General features: G+C 41.0%; 1 protein-coding gene across 1 annotated transcript; it reads right to left on the bottom strand.

Annotated features, from left to right (window-relative positions):
- Window positions 1–522: 522 nt before the first annotated feature.
- Window positions 523–19743, bottom strand: LOC107039065 (homeotic protein Sex combs reduced). The gene is made up of 2 exons (XM_015258506.1): window positions 18927–19743; window positions 523–1151 (listed from the first exon to the last, which is right to left on the bottom strand). Exons 1-2 carry the CDS (start codon window positions 19741–19743, stop codon window positions 847–849), a joined length of 1122 nt encoding a protein of 373 aa, XP_015113992.1. The 3' UTR covers window positions 523–846.
- Between the last annotated feature and the right edge of the window lie 545 nt (window positions 19744–20288).

The raw sequence follows: 20288 nt of genomic DNA, 5'->3' as shown, positions 1-20288 counted from the left end.
CACCCTCTTGCGGCATCACTACGCCCTCCGCAATCGTCTTCACATTTTCGAGGATTTTTCGTGACGTACAGATTTTTGAGATAAAAATTTTTCAACAATTGAGAGGTATGAAATTTAGCCATCGAGTTGCTTGCCTACGATCGGAAGTTGAAGACGTAAGTACCTTTGATTTTCATTTGTATCCATAATCAGCAGCCTGATGTGATTGTATCATCAATCAATCAAGACAGCCCCTAATATCTAAGATCCTAACCACTAATGAGATTCATTAATCTCGCCCGCTGAGTCAGATCCCCGGCAAATGCATTTTGCGTTTTAATTTAAAATCTTTGTATATCTTAATTTCATTTAATGTCAAATGCATTGCGTCGGTTGGGGATCATCTCGGAGCGCAGTCCCAGTCTCAAGTATAATAATCAGGTGCACAGCGACAGTGATGAAACTGTATCAGAATTTCTTGAATAATTTATTCAGTTTGGCTTTCCCTTCATCTTCAGTGTTAGTCATTTGACTAGAGTAGGACTAGAAGAAGTATCACAGGCCCATCCAACATGAGGATATAAAAAGCAAAGCTGTTGATGATCTGACGGACAGAAATAGCCGCAGCAAATCATCAACTCTAGAGCAGCAGTTGAATCCCAAAGTTGGACGGATGGAGACGTGGTGATCACAGAGTGACAAATCGATCTAGTGCCTAGCAAGAAGTGAAGCACAATCATCTCAATCGTTGCAAGTAACCAACGAATGAGACGCGTGTACATTTGAAAGCCTTTAGAAATTCTGTTCGCCGTACATACCCGGAAACCGGACCGCATGTGCCCCGAGCTCGGCGGGCGAGAACTCGTCCTATGTGGCCAAATGGGCAAACTGGCCTGGGTGAGGTGCAAACTGGTAGGCATGACCATACGGCGACATGTGGTATGGTACAATGTTCATGCTTGCCATTTTGTGCTCCTTCTTCCACTTCATTCGACGATTTTGAAACCATATTTTTATTTGACGTTCGGTTAAACACAGGGCATGAGCTATTTCAATGCGCCTTCGTCTTGTGAGGTAACGATTGAAGTGAAATTCCTTCTCCAGTTCTAGGGTTTGATACCTTGTGTATGATGTCCTCTGACGTTTTGTCTCACCATTTGCATTCACAGTACCTGAAATTGAGGAGAATGCTGATTAGTTTTAGGAGCTGTACATGACTTATGATAATTTGCTTTTCTGCTTTGATTAACGATCAGATGATTGTTTAATCAGTATTCATGACAGATTTAGTAAATATATATTATAAAGAACAGAATTTCAAGATATCAGAGCAAAACAATCATCCGGGACCTTATATCAACGTGATGATCAATCCCGTCACAAGCGAACAATGAGAAAATCACATTCCAAATAGCGGCGGATTCAATTTCTGAGTTTTTTAAAGGTGGAATGATGAAACAATTATATGTACAAATGTTTTCCAAGTGCGAACAAAGTTGTACATGACTTAAAAATATTTGGATACCTCTAGGTTCGCCCAAATCGAGCTTTCCGCAGGTGAACCTTTCGCTAATTTCAGCTTAACTTGCTTTTCTGCTTTGATTAACGATCAAATGATTGTTTAATCAATATTCATGACAGATTTAGTAAATATCTATTACAAAGGACAGAATTTGAGGATATCAAAGCAAATCAATTATCAGGGACCTTATACCAACGTGATGATCAATCCTGCCACAAGCGAACAATGAGAAGATCACATTCCGAATAGCAGAGGATTCAATTTCGGAGGTTTTTAGAGGTATGAGGATGAAACAGTCGTATGTGTAAATGTTTTCCAAGTGCGAACAAAATTATATATGACTTAAAAATATTTAGACACCTCTAGATTCGCCCAAATCGTGATCGTACCAACATGATGATGAATCCTCTCACAAGCGAACAATGAGAAGATTCCTCGATTAGCAACCAGTTCAGTCTATTTGCAATCGCCCCATGACCCATTCAACTTTCGGTACACATGTACATCCAACGAGGCTCGTTAATAACATCAACGAGTGCGTAGCGCTCCTGGATTACAGCTACCGGATCCCCGAGCTGGTCACTTGGCAGCTGTTTTCCCTATTTGCTTTGACACGCCTCGACCATAAATTTATTTTGCAACGCTATTATTACGATAACCCCTCTCCTTGCACAATCGTACACCTACTCCTCCAGCGTTTATGAGCGAAACGACCCCCCTGAAACTAGATCCCCAGGAGTTTCCTCTTACTGTAATCTCCCGTGGATTTGCTCGATCAGGTAGTCTGTGTTGCATTCCGTTAGAGTTAATCTATTTAGACGCTTTCCAATTGCTACGTAAATCAAGTCGCCGGGTATACAATTTACTCTATCGCTCTGTGAACCTACTTGCGGGGATAAACACTTTTACCTTGAGGGTATCTTAAAGACTCCTGTCGTATGAGTATCATTACGCGATTATCGGCGATCTATCGGCGGAATTGACTACTGGGAATGTTGAAGGGATAATTAGCTGATTTTATGATATTGAAAAGTTATGGGGTTAATGAGACGTTCTAGAGCATCTGCTTTGTGGAAGTCGTGAGTGGAAAAATTTGGTTTTAGGTCAATCTCCGTTTTTGGTTTAGTTAAAGCGTTAAAGAACGATCTTTTTCGGAAGAGGAAGTACTTAATGCTCACTTCAGGTGTCACGCCCACCTCTCATTGGCCAAAAAGAGCGCGCATTCTCTCACTTCGAATCTGACGCTGACTTCACATCAAACGGTCCTTTTACGCGCCAAATTCAAACTCATTTAATCGAAGAATCGTTATAACGCAGCGCGCATCATCCGCAAGCGTATAAAAACAAAAGCAGGCTTGTTCGCTCTCCAGAGATGTTGTTTATGCATCACCGAGGATCCACTCGCCAATGCGGATATTAAAGTGGTGGCTCATTTGCGGCAATAATGAATACACTATTAATACGACTGCGGTTTGAGAGAGGGGGAAGTGGATATAAAGTGTAGACACACGGAACATTTATGAATGTGTTGAAAAAGGGGGAGAACATCGTAACAAACGTGTGGTTAGACGCTGAAGAGACCGCACACAGGAGCCCTCAGACTCTCAGTGGTTTGAGAAATGAGCTTAACGACTGCGTTATCGCTTTCCTCGCGATGTAACCCGTCACACATTTAACGCAATTTTTGAGAAATATTAGTTTTACGGAGGTGAAAATAATCGAGTAATTAACGTGGAGAGAGAAAAATTCATGGGGCGAGGACCCGGATTTTTACGTCGGCTTTTGGTCGCAGAATTCAACTGACGGGTTGAAAACCGACTTGATGCTGAACGCTTTCACCCTAGGTTAGTCGGGAACACGTCTGCGTTTAGTCGGTTTTTCGTTCTTTTTTGGAATAAATTGAAAATGAATGAATGAACAAATAAATGAATTGTTCACATGACTTTACATTACCGTTGGGATTGCTGACCGTTTCAACTCGGACTTGGTAGGATTTCCCTCATGAAAATGGATATATACGTTAAATATTTGTATAATTTAATAAATATATTAAATATATTTGACTTATATGAGCATATATGCCCCATACTTTGTACATATATTTCGAATACTACATTCTTTGCCGCTTTTATATGTCATATGGTTGGAACATATCAGTAGCGAAGTGGTAAAACGGTCTAAGTCAATTCATCTCTCAGTTAAGTTTTTGAAGAATATCTCCGAATCTAAAGGAGATAATGAAATTCTCGTCATAACCTTTTTCCTAGAGCAAACTGAGTGCTACAAAAACGATTCTCACAAAAATTTAGCTATCTCCCTTCGATTGCGAGGTATTCCCTAAAAACTGGCCAATAGTCAAAATCGACTTGAACCGTTTTACCACTTCGCTACTGATATGTGAAATATATTTGGGTATATAATTTTTCCGCGGTCTTCTTAGGTTGCAGAATAAACCGATGAACTTTTTCGGGAGAAAACCTGAGAGCTCCTAATATGTTATTAATGCATTGAAAGAACCGATCGCTTAGCTCCACTCAACAGATTTTTCCATATCAATTTTCGTTTTTTCTCTGAGGGACACATCTGACAAGGACTCGAGATATTTTTTCTCTCATTCTCCGGACGGGGGAGGGGGGAGAGGGGGGGGAGCGTCTCTCTCCGATGGACAAAGGTTATGCAGCGCTCCACGTGGTGTAGATGCCCCATGTATTATCCTCATATTGATGGTCTACTGTACCCCATGTATATGTGTGTATGCCACCAGGGCATCCCCGATCCTCATCGTGGTGATTAATTGATCCCAGTGTTCTCGTCGACATCGATACAGAATTCAGTGTGTATATTGTACATGTGATCCTGGGGAATGGTATCTAGTGCCCGAAGGCTGACGGGTTTGATTTTTTCCGCGACATTCCGGGCATTCTACGAATTGAAAAATACTTTCTTCCGGAGATGAGAGAGAAAATAAAAGAGTGTATCTCGTCCTGGCACGACGGGATGGAAAACCTATATAATCCTTTTCAATCTACCCGTCTTCGCGTTCTTTTTACTCCATTTGTCAAGAAAGGATCGCATGAATAGCTTCCGCAAGTGAGAATTCATTATTTACAACTGTCATATCTTCGGGTTCTGTTTAAATATTTTCATCTTTCCGGTTTAATCTGTTTGTACCAAACAATTAATACAAATTGTCTTGCTTCAATGCGAATTCATCAGTAGAACAGGGAAATCACTTGTGCACTTGTTTAAAAAAACAATAGATGACTGGACTTTTAATTTATATATACATACTGTAGGAAATAATTACTTCTGATTGCCGATAAATTATTGTTTTGTTCATTCTCAATCAATCAACATTATTATTCGACAAAAAATGAAAAATTTCGTTAGCTTACCATTACGTTAGCAGTACCAAACGTGTTTGGGGACTTTGTTCCTGGCGCACTCGTGTGGAACTTGGAAATATTCTGACTCGAGGGACTTGCAATAATTTTTGAAATTTTTGAAGATTTTGAATATAAAAAAATTAATAAAATAAATCGCAATACACATTGGAAACTATTCTATCTACAAACTTTGTAAAAACTTTGTAAAAAACGTGTAAATAGTGTCTACACGATTTTACACACTTGAACGTGTGAAATTTACACACTTGGATTTGCCGTGCAAAAGCCACCGGTAAAAATAGATCAAAAGCAATGTGAAAATCAAAACGATCTCAATCATCTGCCCGACAGTATCACGAGAGACCCTTCGGGGAGATTAATATCTGCCAACCTGGAGACATTTACCGTCAAGTGGATAAATAAAAATAACCGGATAAAAATATATATACGAGTCTCCCTTTGTGCGGTGGGAAAATCGATCGGACGTGTCACGCGTCTTCTTGGACGAGACTCGCGCAAACTTTCTTCAGAAGAAGTTTTTCGGGAGAAAATATTTCGAAAAAAAATTCTCGGGAATGAACAACTTTGCGGGATCTAATTTTCTGTCTCACCTATTAATTGCTATTACCGCGAGAATTGAGTGGGGAATTTCCGTGATTTGTCGACGATTTTTTCGGCACAATTTTTTGTCTCAGTTCTATGGTTTCGAAAGGAACAACACAACAACCGCCGATGGAAAATACGCGTGAACAACAGAGACAAAGTTGACGTTTTCAGCCGCTGTGTTCCCCTCTGGCGTTCTATTAAGAGCGAGGCCGCTAGCACGAACCCGCTAGACACGACGCGGACGTGACATCGAGATGGCTGACACGACGACACGGCACCGCGCTTAGTCTCACCATGTCCCTCTCGACTCCCCCCTCGCCCCGGCTCACATGCCCCCCGAAAACTATTCTCCTCGTCAACATCAAGACGTTCGAAGTAAAAAAGCAAGAAAAAAAATGGGAATTTTTTTTTCACCACTCATTTTTCTACAGTCTCCAACATTTTTTATCGCTCCTCACTGTGACCTCCTCGTGAAGATGAAACTGTTTTCCATATATACATATATACATCTTGGAAACGAAGATCTTAATAATCCTTGACGGCGATAAATCTCGCGTGTTTAATACCACGGCGTGTGATTCCAGTGATTTCTTGGTGCTTGATTTTCATGCAAGTGTGTTTGAAGATTTTGTCGCTTTGAAGACTCACACGATTACCAGTTGGGATTAAGATGCGTTAAAATACTTTTGGGATATGTATTTTTGGCGGAACAAGCGGAGTTAATTTGAGTTGAGATTGTTCTGATGTCTTCAATCATTCGGGATTTTGAATTTGCATTGAATAAGTGATTAATCATGCCGGGAGAGTTATTCTGATGCTCTGATATGTTTATGTATTAATTTATATGGCCTGAATATACATTGATTCAGAGGCGAGGCGACAGAAACAACATCAGAATAGTCAATTAAATTTGTCAATTAAAATGCGTGAGAACAGTTTGAAAAAATCGTGAATATTCGGCGCCATCCCAATTACATTTTGCGCGGAATCATTATTTTTTTAAACATTCGTTGTTTATGATTAACTAATTGAAATTTTTGAAATTTTCGGAAACGTTATTTTTTAGGCATAAAATCAATTTCCGGTAGAATTCTGAAAATGAATAAATTTGTTATGATTCTGAACCTGTTATGTCATGATTTCGCAGACTTACGTCTGATAAATCCGGAAATATGAATATTTAATTTGATCAGAAGTGCTTATTCAAGAAAACCAGAAATAAGAAGATAGAAATGGATTTTTGACTTCGCAATGGTTCTGATGGACAATAATATTTCCAGAAATTGACTGAATCATTTCATCCTGTAATTTAATGAATTATTCCATTAAAACTTGTTTGAATTCTCCCGAATCAAAATGTTAATTAATAAAATAGAAGAAATTAAAATTTATTGATGTGTCATTTGTTATCTGAGATTAATGCCAGAGTAATTAACAAATGGAATCATCGAGGACTTGACTCTAGTCTTGAATGAGAGTTTCCATGTGATAATTTCGAGAAAAATTTACTTTTCGTGATCTTCAGGAATTGAAAATAATCCGAAATAAATTTTCCTTTTTAGAGACAACACTTAAAACACTATAGAATACTTTAAAGAAAATTTTCAGAGGGTATTAATCCTGAAAAGAATCAAATGACGCATTCACGCGAGTGCAAAGTTTAAATAATAAAATAATAAAACGAATTTGACTCCAAAAGTAGAAAATTTAATCAACTCAACTGTAATAAATTTAAAAAAATGGTCCTCCTAAAGTATTTTGAGACAAATATTGTACATACGATGCCAAAAGCTAGTTCCGAACTATATTTCTCCCCGCAACAGCTCTGAAGACACATCAAATTCACGGGACATTGACACAACCAACAAAGCGTCAGCATAATTCATAAATAACAGAAGGGAGAGCCATTTACCGGCAGTTATTAACCAATTACGATTAAATCTCGTCTCCTAGGTGGTCCGTTCCCCCGAACCATAGAAGATCATTTCACATCGTTCCTGAGAGCACGCCTGACGAAGGCCATCAGATGGCGTTCAATTGATGATGGCCCGAGTCTTTTGATGATCTCGTATTGAAAATGGAAATAAAAATCAGCGACAAAGCGACTATCACCGCTGAGCCGACGTATACAGGGTACCCTGGCGCATGGCCAGTCTCATTCGTACCCAACGAATAGTGGTTAACTCAACCGATGACATTCGCCAAAACGTCGACGGCGGTCTCGCCTTTCAGGCACAATTTAAATTTACCTTAAGCACATTTTGCGTCATTCTGTCAAAAAATAAGGGGGAAAACAGAGGAGTGATGCGATAGTGGTCTGCGTGTGACAGTGCGGTATGTTAGGCATTCGACTTGTTCACTGATTTGCGAGCCACGTACCACCGAACAGCTGCAACGACAACCCAAGGAGATTACACATTCGAGATTATTGCGAAATATCAAACGACCTGCTGATCTCTTCTCAATTCACATTCACCGAGAGATAAACTAATGACAATGAGTAGAGTTGTGTATTTTTCCGAAGCGGCTATTCACAGGCGAATTGGGTGACACCGCGATTACAAAATGTAATCGATTACCCGGGATTACGGGACTGATTACACTGATTACCATTGTCTATGTGAATGTGATTACACGATTACAAATGATTTCATCGATTACATTCTGTGATTACCAAACATCTGTAATCATTGAAATTACAAAAAATGGCCTCTTATTAAACATGAATTGATGGAATAATTAATTATTAGAACCTGCAAAGAAATGAGGAAGGAGCGGCGGGGACTAGAACAGAGGAATGCAGTCTCCATCACTCCATCTATAAATTTGGGCATTTATAAGTGCTATCAGCAAAATAAATTTACTGAATATCTACCACTGATGGAGAATGAAACTTACCAGCAGATAATTCAGAGATAATTCAGTCGTTGGTTCTCCAGAATAAGAAGAAATTTTAACTCTGTTGAATTAATTTTCTACGGACAAATGCTCTGTGCAACACCCATTGGCTATGCAAGGTTCTGAACCATAAACATCTGGGATTCCAAGAAAAATTGATCCAGGGATCTCTGAGACTTACCGTTGGTAGGAATGACGCGCTCGAAAATTCAAAAACAAAATTCACGGTCTCACTAGGAGCAACTACGAAGGATTACAGTGATTACAAATGATTACAGTGATTACAAACGATTGCCACTTGATTACCAAAACTTGATTACAAATATGGTAATCATGTGATTACAATGATTACATTGATTTCACTGGGATTACAGTTGATTACAGGAGCGAGTGACACCACGATTACGCCTGTGAATAGCCCCTCGATCATAGCCATTGAATTCAAGTGTTTGCAGATTGTCATGTGCCGTAAAGTGGAGAGAAAAGGATGGAAGCATCTGGTGAATTTTTTGACCGAATGGTGGGAGGAGAGAACTTCTGCGATATACGTTCGAATAATTCATGCCGCTGTCTCTGACCCCCGTGCACACCACCACTGGAGTGCAGCAAAAAGTATTGAAATACATTCCTGAGGGTTCGATGCACCAGCCAGAGCTGCACTTGATGGGCCCTTCGTCAAGGGGAATTTGAATAAAATCCAGTGAATGTAAATTATTTGAGTTAATATGGGCATTACATGCGAATTAATGCGGGAGAATTGTAATTTAATTGATGAGAACTCTTATGGACACGCTGGCTGCGCTTATAAATCGATAAGATAAAAGGTTGCTGCGGGATTCAGCTTCGGACTATTAATTGTCAATATGGTGAGGCTTGGGAGGGTTATTGAAGTGTTGGTAACCTCATGCTGGTGTGTGCCCAGAACCCACACAGGTCTCTGTATGTACACCGACGTCCCGTTGCGGGGAAATTAATGACTTACCTAGACATCAGGGAACAATAGTCAGCTGGCCAGGCCGAAACATGTGCCCAAGTCAGGCTGACTTGGCCCCGACGGCGTTGACGATCCGCGCTTCGGAGGTCAGATGATGGGTGCGGAGTACAGACCCCCTCCCACATGTGATTTTTTTAAATTACGAATTTATCGGGAATTTTGTGGAATTTTAGTTTGAAAATGTTTTATGAAAAAATGGTTAGAAAATTTCACCAGTGGGATTTGAACCTGCGAACTTGTGAGATTGTGAACAAGTGCGCCATGGCCGGATTTTTACGGACGAAAAGGATTTTATTTTGTTTGGCCACTTCCACGTAATCAATACATCATTCAATTGTTACGCAATTCACTCATTCCAAGTATGCCACAGCAATGTATTTTCTTGAATAGAGGTGTCTACCGGTGAAAATTTAGTGAAATTTTCGGTTGAAAGTTTTTGATGAAAAAATTGGTTATAAAATTTGACCAGTTCGGGACTCGAACCTGCGAACTTGAGGTTGTGAACACCATGCGTTAACCAAGTGTGCCATAGCCGAATTCTTGCAGACGAAGAGGATTTTATTTAATATAGCCGCTTCACATAATTAATATATCATTCAATTGTCACACAATTCAAACTTCCAGAGGAAGGAGACGGATAATTCACTCATTCCAAGTATTCCACAGCAATGTATTTTCTTGAATAGAGGTGTCTACCGGTGAAAATTTAGTGAAATTTTCGGTTGAAAGTTTTTGATGAAAAAATTGGTTATAAAATTTGACCAGTTCGGGACTCGAACCTGCGAACTTGCGATTGTGAACACCATGCGTTAACCAAGTGTGCCATAGCCGAATTCTTGCGGACGAAGAGGATTTTATTTAATATAGCCGCTTCACATAATTAATATATCATTCAATTGTCACACAATTCAAACTTCCAGAGGAAGGAGACGGATAATTCACTCATTCCAAGTATTCCACAGCAATATATTTTCTTAAATAGAGGTGTCTACCGGTGAAAATTTAGTGAAATTTTCGGTTGAAAGTTTTTGATGAAAAAATTGGTTATAAAATTTCATAAGTTCGGGACTCGAACCTGCGAACTTGCGATTGTGAACGCCATGCGTTAACCAAGTGTGCCATAGCCGAATTCTTGCGGACGAATGTCGTCATGACATTAGTCGTCACATTCTGGTGAAGAGGATTCTACTTAATTTGAAACGAATTCACCATAATCAATACATCATTCAATTGTCACTCGATTCAAACTCCCAGGGGAAGGTGAGTTATTCATTTATTCCAAGCACTCCACAACAACATAATTCCTAAAATATCCAAATAAAATAGCCATTAAGCTGCACCAGACAAAGACCATTACCTTCATCATCTTTATAACCCAACGTGAAACAAAAACCAAAATTTTGAGAACAAAATGATCTAAAAAATTATCTCGTAGCAAACAACTCCCCAGAGAAACCCACCTAATCAAAAAAAAAACTCGTAAATCCCCTAAATCGCGAGGCAAACCCCATGCCTCAAGCCTACTTCCTAGTAACCTGTCCATTTCGATCGTCCGCGGCGTGACTCCTCGTTACACGCGTTCATGTACCCCCACACACACGCGAAAACCCCACTGCATATAGCAAACCGTAATCTCTCTGCTTTCTCACTCACTTTCGGAAAGATGTGAGCGAGCAAAGCCACACGGTGTACCACACAGCGGACGACGTTGTATTTATTTATGGTCCCTGGGGTCGCCGGGGTGCGCGCAATGGGACCGCCCCTACATCCCAAGAAGTACACACTTTGCACTCTAATGTGTGCGCTGTGCACCCACCCACGGGAATGAAGTCATTGCGACTCTGTTAATGTGACTAACAGAATGTTGAGGACCTATAGCTGTTGTTGTCGTTTGTGTCCTTGATTTTCTTCTCTTACTGTACCACATGTGCGATTTTCTGCCACCTTCGACACGCTTACACGGATAACTCGGCTGTGTACCCGTTATAATACGTGAGGTCAGTTATAAACCGATTAATTTTATTGCATGAAAATAAACGGATTATTTTTATCGCTCGTGTGAGCTGCGGTGATAAAGAGTATTTCTCTTTTTCATGCACGAAATGATTCTTTAATAGCACAGAAATTTGGTTTGAACTGATTTTTATGGTGAAGATTATGTATTTATGAACAAAGGGTTTTGAAATATGGAGGCTGAACATTAGTGGTTTAAGCATAACGGTAAATTTTGTGACCATTTTTAGGACAGTGGCCATCTGGTGGTGGGGTAAAAGAAACCAAGTTGAGTAAAAAATTGGAGGTTATGTTGAAAAATTCTAAATTGGGCAATAATTGCGTGGATGTGTCCAATTAATGAATTAATGAACCTTTGATTTTCTTGAAGCAAAATGAATCAGGTCCATTTTTTCACCATAAAATGATGGCCAAATAGGGTTATGTAGAAGAGGCGTCGTTTACATGAAGCGAAACACATCGTCGTTACATGCGATTCAGTCTTGAGGTTAAAGCAATGATAATTCAAATCAATTCATATGACTATTTAATCATCATTCTTATGATTTTCAATACTCCTAAATAATAAAGACGTTCTCCACGAATATCTGAATATGAAAAACAAAATTCAGAGAATTCAAATTTCGAGGAAAAAACGTTGAGGTTATGTTGAGGATTTCCAAATTTGGGAATAATTGTTTAAAGGTGTTGAAATGAAGTAAATGAGTATCATGATCATTTTTTGACCCCAACATGATGATCAAATAGGGTTATGCAGAACAGGTGTCGTTTACATGAAGCGAAACACATCGTCGTTACATGAGATTCAGTCTTGAGGCTAAAGTAATGATAATTCAAAAGAATTCATATAACAATTTAATCATCATTCTTATGATTTTCAATGCCCCTAAATAAAAAAGACGTTCTCCACGAACATCTGAATATAAAAAAAAATCAGAGAATTCAAATTTCGAGGAAAAAACATTCAGGTTATGTTGAGGATTTCCAAATTTGGGAATAATTGTTGAAAGGTGTTGAAATGAAGTAAATGAGTATCATGATCATTTTTTGACCCCAACATGACGATCAAATAGGGTTATGCAGAACAGGGGTCGTTTACATGTAGCGAAACACATCGTCGTTACATGAGAATCAGTCTTAGGGCTAATATAGCGATAATTCAACTGAATTCATATGACAACTTAATCATCATTCTTACGATTTCCAATACCCCTAAATAATAAAGACCTTCTCCACGAGCATCGGAACAACGAACTATAAAATTTATGTGACCTCCCAACAAGGGTGTATCGGTGTTAGAATCTTTCGAAAAGAAGCAGAGTCTCGCACGCCGTTAAATGTCACGGTAGTCAGCCACGAATAATAGACAAAAGGTTCCGCGCCCTCCCGAGTATCAACACAAATAAAAATGGAAAAAAAATGCCAAGATCTCAGAGGGATGGTAATTATTGTGTCGCAGTGCTCCAGTTCCCTTCACGAGTCCCCGCGTCACCTCATAAACCGCGACTACAACATTCGATATATTTTCTTTCCGATTCAGTCCCTCATTCAGTCATTTGAGCTCGTAAATTCTCGAGGGTTATCCTCCTCCGGGCTCCTCGAGGGGGAAAGGGAGTGGGGGGGGGGGCAGGGAAGGGCGCAAGAGAATGAGTGCCAAGGATCAAGGATCCCTGTGGCGCGAGCCTGGATAGCACCACGAGGAGGCAAAAGCGAGAGAGAGAAGGAAGAGCAACAGGCGGTGGCCCCCACTTCCCAATCCCCGTGAGCACATGTCCTACCGCCATCGGTCGACGTGTGTTCGCCCGCGAAAACCGCTCTCGAATGAGAATTTATGTCCCAATAAGCGATTTGTATATTCAACCTGGTGCCCATATGCATCGGGGAATTCACTCGCGGAGTGAATTATTCCCCCCCCCCCCGATAAGATCCCTTTTTTTTTANGATAAGATCCCTTTTTTTTATCGCAACGGAGATTCAGTTGTCATTCTCATAAATCATGGGTGAATAAAACAAATGAAATAGTGAGTAAACAGAGATGGATAAGTCAATGTGCAGTGACAAACGCTTGGGAATTATTACTGGAATTCGCGGGGGGCGGTCGATTGAGAAAATCCGCGATTTCCCATATTTACGGAATAAAAGTTGCAACTTATTACGCTGAAATCTCTCTCGATATTGAGCGAAATCCGGCCTGACTTTGATTAAATTCATAAAAGGACTATCAGTTTTTTGGCTTTCCTGTAAAATTCACATTTTTCGATTTAACCCGGCGTACCGCTTCGCTATTGAATTATTTCGTCCGACAATAAAATAGCGTTTTTCCTATTTTTACAGAATAAAAGTTTGGGGACAATTTCTTGAAAGTGTATGATTGATTATTTAATATTAGATTAATATAATATTAGATTATTTTAGTTAAAATAATCACCGAATAGGCTTATGTAGAACAGGCGTCGTTTACATGAAGCGACACATCGTTACATGAGAGTCAGTCTTACGCTTAACGGAATGACGATTCAAATAAATTCATATAATAATTAATATGAATTTTGGATCAACATTCTCCTAATTTCCAGTACCCCTTGATAATAAAACATTGAATTATTCCCCCAACAATAAAATCCCTTTTTTATCTCAACGGAGATTCAGCTGTCATTACCATAAATCATGTGTGAATAAAACAAATGAAATAGTGAGTAGAGTTTCAAATGTCGGAGGATGTTTATGGACAAGTCAGTGTGCAATGACAAGCACTTGGGAATTATTACTGGAATTCCCTGGGGTCCGGTCTATTGAGAAAATCCGCAATTTCTTGCATTAACAGAATAAAAGATGAAAAAATCATTGAAAAATGCGCAACGTGCCATCGTGTCCGTGAAAACCAGTTCTAAACGCTCGGCCTCGGGTTCGTAAAAATCGTTGTGGTGGGTAATAAATGATTACCAAGTGTGTCTGGGTAATAGTTGTAATGTCTACTGGTGTAAAATGCCATTGCCTTCACTTTCAAAAACGCATAAACTAGATTATATTCAACTGGCTTCCTGCACGCATGGGTGATTGTGCTTACGGCGGTATGAAGTGTGAACTAACGTGTCTACGAGCTGTCTTATCGGGTAATAATAAAGTGCGTGATATGGGGGTTAACGTTTTCTATGCAGATTTTAATCGTTTTTGATAATTAGTAGTTCATAAATATTTACAGGGATATCATAGTTTGTTTCGAGGAGGGAAGCGTTTCCAGCGTTAGAAACTTTTGTTTCAATTAATTTTACGGGTGGCTAGGGCGACGGCGCGCTCTGCGCGCCTCTACGACGTGAGACTAGACTAATCAGTCTGCAGTTTAAATTTCCTGTTGAAACATTAACAGAAAATAATTGCAGTAATGTTTCTCATGAATGAGACATTCTAAATGCTCAACGATTGGTATTAAAAGAATTGGAAAAATATTGAAATGAAGAGATGAGAAACATTGAAAATTTTTCTTTCCAAATTGATTATTTTTCACTCGAAAAATTATTCACCACCGAAGACAAACCCGTTTTGGCATAATTTTGACCCGTTACTGTTTCAAAGTAACTTTCAAATGATTCGTATCTCGTGAATTGCACACCGAAGGAGAGAAAAGGCTATACACCTCAGCCATAATCGTCCCAACAGTGGAAGAGGGCTCTCGGGTTTCGTTCAGTCCGAGGCCCCGCTCTCTGGACACGGTTCGAAACCTTTATTTATGGCGAAATGATCAGGTTGGTAATTGCGATGCCTCCACACTCGCTGAGAGAGAGAGGCATCTTCCGGTTTATCATCGGCTTCTGAACGTGAGTCTTGCAGACATGCATTCACATATTTTATAAAACCATCGACGGGGAATGCCGAGTGAATAACAGATAATATTCAGTGTGAATCATTCATAGATCATCGCACGTTACTCAGAAATTAATAGCATCAACAGCGAGATGTAACTGTTGGTGTCCGATTATCGTTCCCATTCTCCTTACCCCAGAGAGCCCTCAACTATTAATAGATTCGTTTCTCATCGCGACGTCTCCGCACAGTCTCATTCTCAAAAAAGTTCTTACAATGTTTAATTTCCATTCTATCTTGATTTGATGTTTATTTTCACAAAAAGCGAAACATCTTCGTCTGCTCGCGAGACCAAAGCGTCATGCCATTCCCGTTTTTATCAGCGATGGGAGGAAAAAAGTTCTGGTACGAATCAATTTTAGAATTACAAAAAATTTTTTCTGTTTATGAAATGCTAATTTGAGTGGCAAGTCTTTATTTTTTCTCAGCCCGGTGTACGTTTGAGCCGGGGCATCACTTTGAGACGCGCGATATGTCAATGTCAACATCTCAGACCCTTTTTCCCTCACCCCGGTATTTTTCAAATTCCGCTCTTCACCGACACTCTTTTATTCATCCCAAATTGCGAGTGTTTGGGAGGACCGTGACCTTGGGGGTGTGAATAGGGCTTTGAAATGGTTTTCGCAAGATTGGAAAAATTCTTTGACTACTCCGATTTTACCTTTTTTCTGGGGCGCGGTGATTATTCAAAAATGAGGAATAATTGGGGGTTGAAAGGGGCACAGCCTTGGGTTCTTTTGGGGTCGGAAGGGTGGAGCCAGTCCCGCTGGGTAGGCAAATGGACGTTGGAAATGGGCCTGACCTTCATGGGCGAGCCTGAGCGATTCTCTATTGACTTCCGCAAACAGACAAGAGCCTTGAATAATTCCCGGTGGCAAGTCTTTATTCCACAGGGGAAAAAAATACTTGAATTGTGATAAAATATACTTGAAATTTTCTTCACCATCACCACATTTTCCAAACTGTTTCACGCTCATCTCATTCAAGAGAATGTCAAACATTTTATTTTTCCATCTTAAGCATATAATGCTAACAACCAATTGAATATTGAATTAGCTATTATCTTTTCGCTTATTTTTTGCGTTTTACACATTGTACATATGTAACTTGTCAATACCAGGCTGAAGGCCCTCGGGCGATGGCCAGTCGCAAGTCTCTTGCGACGAATTCCGTTAAAAATAAAAATAAAAAAATATACTTGAATCAAGTGTACTTTATACTTGAATTAAGTACATTATATATTTGATTCAAGAATGTCATTCTTGATTCGAGTTTATTATATATAATACTTGATTCAAGTATATTATTCTTGATTTGAGTATATTTTATACTTGAATCAAGTATTTAATATACTTGATTCGACTATAAAATATATTTGATTCAAGTGTATTTTATACTCAATTCAAGTATATTTTTTTCCGTGCACTGTAGTTGATTTCTTTGTGGCAATTCTGGACAAATGTTAACATTAATTTGGTTTGTTGCTATTTTAAAATTGTGTAGTAAAATAACGCCGTGATGGGGAGAATATTCAGTTCTCGAAACATTGGCGACTGGAAAAATAGGGGTTTTTCTTCTTTTTTTACCTTTATTATATTAACATTGACGATATTGACCGCGTGATGGCCCAGTGCAGGAGAAAATATATTAATGATGATTGGAGCCGTCGAAATTGATCTAATTTTATCGAAGTTCCCGAGTCGGAAAATTTCAATGGTGTTTGAAACACAATTCTTCAGAATCAATCATAGAGCAAAGCATAATCACACCTAAACTTAATTCCCTAACATTAGAGAACGCCGATCAACCTTCGTTCATTTTACAAAAGCGGGGAAGAGGCCAAACCCTTCGACTCCGTCCCAACCTGAGAGAAAAATCAAAATCTCCCCACAGCCGGACTATTCTTCCCTCCACCATTCATCAGGAAAAACCCGGGGAAAAAATTTTCAAGAATTAGATCGCCCTTGCGTCTCCCACCCGACCCCCGCCGAGTCCTCTACCCCGGAATCATCGATTCCCCGCTATCAAGCGCTCCAAAAATTCCTCCCGCCACCGGAAAAAGCCACAAGAACCGAAAAGAGTCAACAATCCTCACTCAACCTCCCAATGTCCCTGATTTACGAGTGGGTTGCGCACATACAGAGTTACACACGATATCATAATACCATTAATTCTTCGTCAAATTCCCGGCTGACTGAATCATAGCGTTGCCGGCGCAGTAAATCATGGCGCGACTAATGCGCACACACGCGCTCAACTGAGGGCGCGCGGGTACGCCGGACTAACCAAAAAGTTGAGATGAGAAAGACCAGTGTGTTTTCATCCCATAATTCTTATCTCGTCTTGAGCCGTGGGGGCAGGTGGATTTAGTTCACAAGGAAACCGCGTCAAGCAATATTATCTTGATCTTACCTCACACATACACCCGACAAATCCAACATTTCCGTATTTTCGAGTGAGTCCTCCTTGTTTCCAACTCAAGCATCGGAGATCAGAGGAAAAAAATAAATAAATCGCGACTCGTGCCGCCAGGATTTACGAAATCCAAACAGCATCCATCAAGATTGTGATGGAAATCGTCGGCAGTTGAGATTTACGCGGAATGGAAAGGTCGAATGATAATTTCGGTAATCGCTGATTACGCGTGTTTCGGTGCGTCTGTGCTACCACGGGACCAGAAACTAAAGATGGCGGAGGTGGGATGAGGGGTTTTCGCTTGATCTCGGTGATTTATTCACATGCTGCTTGGCAAGGTGGAGCAGGGGCCTAATTTTACGAGGTCACCCGACAAATTGCCATTCACGAGGGCCTCTTGGGCCAGTGTTTATAATATTTATCCCGTAAATTCACCCAGCGAACGATGCTTTCGGTCGCATACGTAATTTCTCGGCGAGAAGGGATCACCGAGGGCGTGATATTATTATCATCATGACTTTATTCAAGATTCAGGCGAGACTTGTTTGTAATATTTAAGAAGCTTTCAAGGCAAATTGTGGATCACAGTTGTCTGTGTTGGCGGGGAATTTTATGGCTGTCCCTAGACCAGGGTGAGACGGGACTTTTAGGGGCAATTGAGAGCGAGGGACCACACGTGGTCCTGAGGATCCTGAGGCATGCATAACTGTGTCCTGTTTTCTCAGCGAGTGAAGCTCGCACATGCAAGAAATACGTAGAAAATACTGGAGGTATTGTTGGAGCCGCCGGTGGTCCGACAATTTTATTCCCTCGAAAGTCCGAAGAACAAGCCAGACCTCTACTAGACGAATGGTGATTGCTTTCAGAGAGCATTCAAGTAGTCCCGCAATACCGTTAATGAGCGGAGAATAAAAGATGAAGAGTCTATGAAATTACATCGGCCATTGTTGCTGGATGAAAGAATATTGCGGGCCGATGATGTGCCGAGAGATGAATCAGAGGGCAATGAAGACCTGGGAGAATACTTTCGACACGAGATCTATTTAACCTTTTGGCGGGTGGCCTTGTCTGTGAACTATTCCTGATTTTCCCACGGATCCTTATCGTTTCCATTCTACAATAGGGATAGCGGAATAATTTCGAAGAGTTAGAAGATCTGTCGATCATCGCGTCGAGCGAAAGGTAGGAGTTTGCAGTCATCCTAGTTTTGGGAACAGTCGGCTAATGAATTTTCTAACGAGATTCTACTCACTCTGTCCAATGTGAACCCTCTTCATCCACGGGTAAATCTGCGGTGGATTACCACTGCTGCTATTCCCCTTATTCGAAGAATTATTTCCAGTACTGGAGGTACTCGACGTTGACGAAGCAGGCGAGGAGGCCGACGAGGCTGTTGTCAACGTAGAGCTACCTTCCCCAACACCCCTGGCGCTACCGCTCGGTGGAGACGACGCGGAAGCAGCGACCGATGACCTGGAGGAGCTACCCGGAGGTGACGTCAATCCAGCCCCAGCCTTGCTGGTCCCAGCCAGTGGTGTCGGACTATTCCGCGACGTCGACGTCGTCAGATCCTGTGGTGAAGCAACTCCAGTCGAAGACGTCGAGTCCGCGTACTTGCAGCTGGAGGTTGACGGCACAGACGTGGAGTTGGCGCCCTGGAGGAGTGGACTCGTTGGATCCACCGAGTGAATCTGGCCCTGTTGGTGATGCTGGGGATGATGGGACTGCTGGTGCATGCTGTGTTGGCTGGTCGTCGACGGATTTAACCTCGGCTGAGGCTGGAGTTGGGTGTAGTCGATCATCTCGGTTGGTGGCTGATGCTGCATTCCACTGGCTGGCGCCGCGTAAGGATGCGGTGGGTAGTGCTGTTGGGGTGAGTAACAGGGGGTTGGGTATCCAGCAGCCGCGACATTTGGATTGTAGTAATTACCAGCGGCGGGTGATGCTGCTTGCAGTGGCTCACCCGGGGAATTTGGCGTCGGCCGGGACGGCTGCTGCTGCTGCTGTTGGGCCTGTTGGCCGGCGTAGCACGACGCCAACGAATTCACAAACTGATAGGAACTCATCATCGATTTATTGCTCTAACTGTTTCTCGACAAGACGACACTCGCAGTGTCCAAAGGTACTCACATCAGCACTTTATCATCAATTGAACTTGCTGAAACGCTTCACTCCATCAACCGCACCAATTGTTCATCCATTTTAATACAGTCATTTCGCGATTATCCTCATTCAACACCGATAATACCACATTGACGATTATCGTTAAACAACCCACCGATTAACCATTCGATAATGAAGGAGAACGGCCGAGGGTGGGAGGGTCCCGACTAATAGAGAGGCAGGGCAAATAACCCGCAAAGTTACTTTACGAGCGCCACGTGGGTTACAAGTGGGGAAAGAAACAGCTATAAAACTGTCTTCCGTTTCTTTACGACCTTACCGGGCGCAATTACCCACAGGGAACACCGGGGACCCGACACGCTGTTGCTGCTACTGCCTACCGTCAGCACGGGCCCTGTCCCATTGAGGAACATTGAGGTTGATCACTCGGCTTTTAGTTCGCTCTTTCCTCAATATTATATCTATTACTTCATTAAGTCATCACCCACCG

This window comes from Diachasma alloeum, unplaced genomic scaffold (genome assembly GCF_001412515.2).
Source record: "Diachasma alloeum isolate Michigan unplaced genomic scaffold, Dall2.0 Dall_scaffold_00291, whole genome shotgun sequence".
Classification (NCBI taxonomy): Eukaryota; Metazoa; Arthropoda; class Insecta; order Hymenoptera; family Braconidae; genus Diachasma; species Diachasma alloeum.
The sequence above is the reverse complement of the archived record's forward strand: the minus strand, read 5'-3'. Positions and strand labels throughout refer to the sequence as shown.

Excerpts from the sequence above, each read along its gene's own strand:
- LOC107039065 (XM_015258506.1), bottom strand. The coding sequence starts at position 19,743 with ATGATGAGTTCCTATCAGTTTGTGAATTCGTTGGCGTCGTGCTACGCC. Across the intron at positions 1,152-18,926 it reads GAGGGTTCACATTGGACAGA|GTACTGTGAATGCAAATGGT; the intron begins GTGAGTAGAATC and ends CCTCAATTTCAG.